Raw genomic sequence first — 9,139 nt, forward strand, 5'->3', positions numbered from 1 at the left:
GTGGCGTGTTCCGTTGAACCACTTCCACGCCATGAAGCACGACATGTATAGGAAGATGCCCTCTCTATCCTATTCATATTCTATCTAAAAAATAATGTGATACTTATTATGTAACTTGAGATTGTATTTTTAAATTTATTATATTTTAATATGCTTCATATTCCAATTTATTATATTAATAATTTAAGAAATTAACGATAATCTTTTTAATTACTAGGTGTAAAATAATTTTTTATTTTTCGATGAAATCAAAATGTTAAAAATTCGTCTATTTAACATAAATATTCAAGACGTGTGTGATAAAGGCAAATTGTAAAAAACAAATCAAATATAGCAGTCTTAAAACAAAAGATATATGTATACCACACTATAGCTAATCATATATTAGGTCTGCAAAATTTTATATAAAATATTTATATATAATGACATGATATTTGATATTGGGTCTTTTAATTGGTATTATTAATATAAATATAGGGGTCAGTCCAATTAAAATACACCACATATAATTATGTACAAAATTTTATACATCATTCTATACACCAAATATTTTCCCTTAACAAATATATAAATAGATAAAAAGGAAAACCGCCACCAGCTATTTTCTTCTAATCATGGTTCATGGATATTTGATGTCCAATCCAGAGGCTAGAAAGTGAATTGTCGCATAAGTGGTCCTTTGACAACCATAACTGGTCTTGACAAACAATCGTCAAGGACCAAGACCCTTACAGTTCTACTATATACAATAAGCTTTTGTTTGGTTGAAAAGAATGAGGATAGTCATCAAGAATGTACAGTAAGTTTTGTTTGCTTAAAAAAATGGATAATGAAAAGAAAGAAGTAAACCATACAAAAGAGGCATAAATTCAGCATAATGGTTAAACTTAAACCTCAAAGTTTTTGCAATTAATATGAACAGTCGGATAATTTGTTGCTAGTCCTAGCACCAAGTTTTTTGAAGCAAACATATCAGATTTGTTCCAATCTACAAAGCGAAACTGGCCACTTCGTCGTCTTCGTCCTCATCTTCATCGTCATCTGTAACATCCTCGTCCTCATCAAACCTTTTGTAACCGTGCTCCTCTTCTTCCTCTCCCTCTTCTTCATCCACCATCATGGCAGTGTCCCTGCTACTACTAATGTCCATGTCCTTCAAACCTGTGCTCAAAACGACAGTTTCTCCGCCAGATTTCTCCATATCTTTCCTCAGCTTGTCCATAGTTTCTTTTCTGCGATCTTCCTCCAACTTTTGCTTCTCTTCGCGCCTCTTGTCAAGGTCAGCCCTTCACACATAAAGCACAAAATTCAACGTGAATGAGCATTCTACTGGAACTTGTCATAACAAAGCAAAAGATAAAAAGCATCTCATTTCCAGCTAGATGCCTATAATACCATATGAAATTAACAGTTTGTAACCAATTTAGCTTTTGACATACTTGTAAGTTTCCATGTATTCCTCAGCACTTGCTTCAACTGCCTTAAAAAATGCATCCACCCCATCACCTTTCACTGCAGAGAATCCAACAGTTCGTAAATTTTTATAAAATTCCTCCAGTGCAAGGGAAAGGCTTCGAGTCAGATTAGAAGAGTATGACTGATCAGAGTCCAATGCAGCTTGAAATACCTCAAAATCTTCCATCCACTGCCAACATCAAGAGCAATACTGAATCAAAATGATTCTTTAAACAAGAGAGAAAAACAAAGATGCAGAATCAATCTGCCAAACAGGATGCAACAAAATACGATATCAGGTTTATACAAAATATGGAATATATCTATTTTCATAATTCAATTTTTTTCTTTCAACAGTGTCCCTCTTATCCCCAGCCCCCCATAACAGAAGAGTTTACATTCAAATTCAGCCAGAAAATGCCCTTCTGCTATACTATCTGAGTGGAGAGGTGTAGATTCATGTCATTTCAACCTTTAAAGTGTAGCATTTTTCGCCCATTCAGAAAAAAAACTATGCCCAAAAATAAATGCAAAAGGAAACACCAATAAATAACTTATATTCAGTAGATAAGAAGGTGCAGTAATACAATTTAGGGGGAAATTTTGGTTTATTTTACGTTGCTTAGTTTATAAATGGACTGCAGCAGAAAAAATGCAATGTGAATTTTTTTGAATTAGATACGGTCTTTAACTTTTTATCTCAGAACATGAATGAACTTTCCAAAGAGCACAAGGAAATCTAGTAATTGAACAAAGTCAAATTTCACTATATATTTTCTCTTGACCTCGGTAAATTATATTTCCAGTACATTACATAAGCTACATATATAATTAATGTTTTCAGATGAACATATTGGACTTCATTTATTGCAAGTAAAAAATGGACAAAGAATATGAGTAACTAAAGGGATGGCACATCAGTACACCAGCGGCAAAGGGTTCACTTTAAATGATACCATTTTGCACATAGAATTCGCCCTATCTTTCAAAAATGATAATGTAAAATAAAATGTGCTGGCTAGCTCCGTTCTGTCATTGTATTATGTTACCTCATATATAATAAGTGTAATCCAAGTCCTTAATCTTTATATTACTTGTAACCAGTAACCAACAGTGGCAATTGACAAGTCGAAAGCATAACACAAGTCGCTAACCATCAAAACAAATGCTGAAAATCAGAAAATGAAACACATTCACAAGGATAATTCAAAAATAAAAATCGTACCTCCAAAGCAAACTGATGTTGTGTTACATCAGTCTTGTTGAAGGCCAGTACAAGGGGCAATCGTGTCTTGTAGAGGATGCTACAAGCATATAGCATATTGCTCATAAAGGTATTAGGATTCACTGAACGAGGTGTATCAACAACATAAGTGACGACAGTAGGAAAGGTCGAAGCAAAAGATTCTGTGATTATTGCTCCTGAAGCAGACCAAGTGAATATCTCAATTTGACCAGGGGTATCTACGAGAACATAGTCGAGTTGATCAGCTCGCTTCTCAATCACAGAAATGACCTGCAGTTGAATATGACAAGACTGAATAAATACGAACCAAACACACGAGAAGAGTATAATATCCAGCATGTACTCTTTAGTGAATACCAAATCCATTGTTCAGCTTAAGTGTATCAAAGAGGTTACGAGTGTGAATCTGGAAACTCTCTCATAGTTATAAAAATAGAGATATGGTCACTTCACGATATGTGGAATGACCTTTAGCCATTGGCAGGACTATTCTGGTGAAGTTGGACACGATTTTATCTTAGGGTTCCTAATTATAACGAGATTTTCTGTTCTAAATAACTATTGTTTCTATTTTGGTCATACTAGATGCATCTTGGTCAAATAACCAATTTCAAAATAAATCCACCAGGCTGGTGTTGTATACTTGTATTATTGTATTTAAGGTATATCAATCTTTGCTATTTTTCCTGACTACTAATGGCTAAAACTTTTTTCCTTTGAAATGTCCAACTTAATAAAACAGTATAACAGGGCCAGTAGAGGATGGGGACAGAGTAAGTGACCATTTCAGTGGTCTTCGTTTTACGCCGGCGTTTACAGAAGCATTACATTGTTTCAAATGTAAACATCTGAAAGGTGATTCATGTTCAAACATCAATGTAATCAATCAGGTAAGCCTGATTGCCAGCCTAATCCTCTTCCCACTAAAGATCACGATAAAGGTCTTGTATTTTTTGCTGTAAATGAGCAACTTTATTTAACATAAATAAGCCTCTGGGATATGAATTAAATTAATAATGATGTGGCTAATTAACATGCAGTAATTGTTTTTACCATTTGGTCTTTGTTGGAAATTCAAAAATAGAGAAAAATAAAAATAATATTAATAATCTCCCACTCGGGGAGTTGGGGATGTACGGTTTGGCAGAGGGTGAAATATATGCAGATGTCATCTCTAGACTCCTATTTCTGTAAAATCCGAGGCATTTGAAATCTTGTATATATATATAATGCTAATATACAAAGACATTATTGCTCATTGCAGTTTATTATATGATGTTGAGTTCCTTATTCATAAACATATTATGCAGTTTATTTTGTTAAATAGGCACTGTATTTTTTGTGTTATAGTAATAATAAGTGATAACATATACTCAATTTCATAAACATGAATCAGGATATAGCTTCACATTGTCATTTCCAGTAAACTCCGGAGGCGGTTTAAATTTTGAAGATGGCCAATTCAAACAAATGTTGCAGCATATGCGGCTGTAGTCAAACAAATGTTGGCCAATGCACTGGCATGGCGCCTCTCTGCTTAAGCTGTAGCAATTTAATATTTTTCTGATGTTACTAGTCTAGGGTCTAGGGACAGGACGGCGACCGCGGAATGCAGCTTATTGAAAGTGTTGAGACTGCAGTCTATTCTTCCTTGCCAAGTAAAAATATCTAATAAGCTAATATATAACAGTCTATTGTCAGTTCAATTTAATAAGCTAATATATAACAGTTTCCACAAGTAAATTTCAGCTTAATGTCATCTTCTCACAGATATCTAGCCACAATCACAAAACATTCTAACACCTTTTGTGGGACACAACAGTTCTGAGCTCATTAATCAGACCACTCTACTTAAAGAACCAGTGTGCATAACAAAACCATTTGCTTTCATTAAAAATATTAATTTATTTTGGCAGTCAAATATTAGAAATAAAAAAGCATGAATTAGGTACACGCGGAAAACAAAAATGGCAATAATATACATACAAGTTGTCAAGTTCTCAGCGTGCTTTACTTTATTTTTATAACAATATGATTTCTACATTAAAGTCCCGGCCGATTTTAACCAAAAAATATTTACAAGGTCAACAAATTTCGATTAAACCGAATAAATACACACCCAAAATAACAAACTTAAATAAACACACTACACGAGCATAGAACAATACCTCATCAAACTTGGTAGCAAACAAATTGAGCGAAGTGAGAATGCCGCCATTAGGTCCCAGATTATACTGCTTCATAACTTCCTTATACTTAACAGTATCCCGAATATCAATATTCGCACCAAAGGGAAGAGTCATAACCGCAGGATCAAGATTCACAACATAACCCCTACTCTTCGTAGCTTGTAAGTCACATACCAACCTATGAAGAAACGTGGTCTTCCCACTCCCTACACACAATTTCACAACATCCACATCCACACACACGCATATAATCAAAACAAGCTAAACTACAAAACCCGGAAACTCAAAAAAGCACAAAACAAGCTCCACTACAAAACCCAAAAACTCGAAAAACACAAAACAAGCTCAACTACAAAACCCAAAAACTTAAAAAGCACAAAACAAGCCCAACTAAAAAACCCGAAAACTCGAAAAGCACAAAACAAGCCTAACTAAAAACCCGAAAACTCGAAAACTCGAAAAGCTATACAAAAGCAATTATACCTGCCATTCCAACAACAATGATAATAACAGGCTTTTTCTTGAAAGTGGTTGATGAGGATTCACCAATACTCAGATTCTCCATGCCTTTGTTGACTTCTTTACTGGGTTGACTAGCTTCTTCCATTGTTTCCATTGTTTGTGCCCTAAAAATTAAAAAATGAAATTAGGGTTTATTGATTATAGCAATAATAATAGATATTATAAGTTTATGAGTGAATTAAGCTTACTGGGTCGGCGCAAAATGGGATTTTTGTGTGATTTAGATGGTGGAAACGAGGGTTTTGTGAGGGTTTTTTCTGCAGCTCTCTCTGCGACGACTCGAGACGAACCTGTTACTGGCAGTCTGGGACACGGGTATATAATATACTGGTGTCAAATACTACTAATTTTATCGAAAATACCATTTTTTATAAAATTCTTTGCGATTCTATTCATTTCTAAAAATATTTATTTTGGTCGGTAAATATTTACAAAAATATAATTTTGATAATATACTGCATTTAATTTAAACTGCAACAGCCTTTTAAACGTACTTTCAAATAAAATATATAAAATAAATTATTTAGATTTTCGATTTCATGTTGTTCAATATGGAAATTATGAATAATGACTTTAGAAAAAAAAGATCGGACTATTTCTCAACTCTTTTACGATATATTACCATCCGAACTCTTGATTGTATCCAATGTCAAGTAAAGTGAGTTTCGCAACGGCCCTATTCACCTCGGGTTTTAGAGTCCTATTCCGGCATCCATCAATCTGTTTGACATGTTTATAATTACATTAAACAAAAAATATAAGAACAAGCCTAAAAACGCAACAATAATATTAAATTACCGAACAAAAATATCTTAAAATGAACCATAATACTAAACCATGGACTTAATTTTCACGTAGTGAGAAAGTCATGACGGTCTCGCTTAAAATCCATAATCTTACAATTTCAATAAACCTGTTTTTGACAAAATCCCCCTATATTGGAAATAAATAAAATCCATATTTTATATGTGTTTCGGAAACACGAGAATCTCGTAATCGTCCGTTCATTCTAAAATCTTGAATCGTTACAAGTTTTTAACTTATTTAACCGGCATCGTGATAGGTCTCCATAATTTACATCTTTTAAATACATATTTAGGTTTGCTTTTGTAGTTTTATTAATAAATATATTATTTTACTCAGTTTAGCAGACATGGCATGAGTGTCGTATCTAATACATATATGATTAATCTAATTAAACATGCACCATGCTAACTACTTTACACATACATTCATCACATGATTATAATATATGTAAAATGTATTAAAGTAAATATGGTTGTTTATGGCACCATCCTGTGTGATATTTATCAAACTCAAGATAAAGATCGAGGTTATTCAATGGTGGTCAAGAAAATAAATACAACTATTTATTATATCACATATTTTCTTGACGCCTCCTTGTAGAGCTTCCTTCGTTAATCTTCATTGTACTCCCTTCTTTAAACCTTATAATCTTCAAGTATATTACATATCTGAAATATAAAAGACTAATCTAATGAACTTACAAGAAGAACTCGAGTAATATTCGAAATTTAAGATTATAAGAATCAAAATGACATGCAAGTCGTATTTAAAAACCAAAACCACAATTGAAAAAATCATTAATCTAAGGGTCTAAATGTCATAACCATCCATTGTGCTCAAATAATATATTATAATATAATTTATCTCATGCTTATCATGATTAATCTTTTTTTTTTTACAAATGCAGAAAACTTTCATTAACTTCAATATAATACAGTCGGGACAAACCCCCAATTGTCGATACAACCAGGTGGTAAAACAAATATCATACTAAAAACAATTAGATGATTTGTTTCCTGATCGTTTAACACATAGAATTTAAAAATTCTTGAAATTAAAAACAAAATCAAAGACATCCCGAGCAATCCAAATTGTACCAACATCTCTGAAAATAGCAACATCGCAATTGACCATATCACATAAAAACCATTGTTAGCCCAATGTTCAAAAACACAATCACTGAGATTGGAGAAACGACACCGCAACTATCTACTTGCCGGACACCGACTATAGACATGCCGAAAACACCCCAGCTATCTACATGCCGGATACCAGCTATAGACATGCCGAAAGTGTAAACACGTGAAAGATAAACAATCTTTGGTTGTGAAAGGTGAGCTCTTGCAATAATCAACACCGCTCCAGATTCGACGCAGGCTTTGCAGATCACCAAGAATATCAATAAACTCGTTCTCAACCGATTCAACACGAAATAAACCCAACCATAATTAAACAAAAACATAACAAAGCACTCCAAAAGGAGAGACAAACACACACTCCAAAAGGAGAGACACACAAACACCCAAAAAATTGGGTTTTATTGAAGGGAAATTAATAAGGACAAAAGAGAATGAAGGGTTGGGGCTTTCCACCGGAAAAAACCCGTGGAAGCCCCTTGATTTACTTGAAAATAAACAAACCCTAGGAGAGGAGAGGAGAGTGTTAGAAAATTAGGATTTTAGAGCTTAATTTAATTATGTTCTTGATGTTAATCCTAAAATCTAATGATTGGAAATTGTTCAATGATATTTGAACTTAAATTTTCATGTATGGTTTTAAGAATTTTCTTAATGAAATCCATATGAAATGAGAGATGAAAGTAGCTTGGAAAAGCTTGGAAAATTTGAGAATGTTTGTCCCACATTGAAATAAATAAAGGGGGTTGTGTGCTTTATATGGTATTACCCACATGAGTAGTATACAACTACTAAGGTGTGTGATGGTCCATTGTGTTGTTGTGTGCTTCACGCACACACACACACGCGCGCCCCGCCACGCACCGCACCGCACCGCACCGGACCGGGTCGGGTCGGGTCGAAGGGCGATTTGGGCGAATGTCTTGGCGTCTCGCGTACGCGAGGCGACCTGGGCGAGGATTTTATTTATTTGAGAATTATTTTAATTCGAATTTATTTATCGGTGATTGGATTATTGGGCTGGGTTCTGAAATAGGCTAAGTAATCTAAATATATTGAACCTGCAAATAATCTGATCTGTAACAAGTTCTGATATAAGAATCATAACTTAAGAACTGATGAATAAAATCAGAACTTAACAAGTTCTGATATCAGAATCAGAACTTAAGTACTGATGAGTCGAATCATAACTTAAGTACTGATGAGTTGAATCAGAACTTAACTTAAGTTCTGATAATAATGTGGGTGTTAATGTGAAAAGCTGTTACAAATAATTTAAATTCAAAAGCTGATCAGTTTTGATTTTTTTTCATTAATGAATTCAAAATCTGATCAGTTTTTATTTTTTATTAATGAAGCAGTTTAATTCAGACATTAAGTGTGTTGACAGTTTCATTTTTCCTCTCCTATAAATAGAGGCTAAACTAAATGAATAAAAATAGATAACACACTACATTCTCATCTCTTCTCTTCAACCTCTCTGCATTTCTCTCCCATAAGTCCTGAAGTGCTGATATTTTCCGGCGACTGAGGTGCTGGTCGAAGTGGAGGTTTTGTTGCTGCTGTTAACATAAACTCCGAGCTGTTTTATCCTGGTGGAGATATTGCGCACATCCCAAACGCAGCAGGTAGGGGGCAATAATCTCTTCAAGAGCAGCCAGGACTTCGAGCAAGGCCTGGTGACTCAGCTGTAATCATTTTCTTGGCGTTTTGTATCTGTAAACCTTTATTTCAGTCATTGTTGAAAGCTATGGTTTCGGGTACATCTTTCTTTCTCTCTACGT

At 34.1% G+C, this 9,139-nt stretch overlaps 1 protein-coding gene across 1 annotated transcript; it reads right to left on the minus strand.

Annotated features, from left to right (window-relative positions):
- Positions 1-742: 742 nt before the first annotated feature.
- On the minus strand, positions 743-5,735 carry LOC141678039 (GPN-loop GTPase QQT2). The gene is made up of 6 exons (XM_074484226.1): positions 5,601-5,735; positions 5,374-5,516; positions 4,870-5,096; positions 2,681-2,971; positions 1,440-1,645; positions 743-1,286 (listed from the first exon to the last, which is right to left on the minus strand). The coding sequence occupies exons 2-6, from the start codon at positions 5,504-5,506 to the stop codon at positions 989-991; spliced, it is 1,155 nt and encodes a 384-aa protein (XP_074340327.1). The 5' UTR covers positions 5,507-5,516; positions 5,601-5,735; the 3' UTR covers positions 743-988.
- Between the last annotated feature and the right edge of the window lie 3,404 nt (positions 5,736-9,139).

This window comes from Apium graveolens, chromosome 8 (genome assembly GCF_009905375.1).
Source record: "Apium graveolens cultivar Ventura chromosome 8, ASM990537v1, whole genome shotgun sequence".
In the NCBI taxonomy this organism is placed as follows: domain Eukaryota; kingdom Viridiplantae; phylum Streptophyta; class Magnoliopsida; order Apiales; family Apiaceae; genus Apium; species Apium graveolens.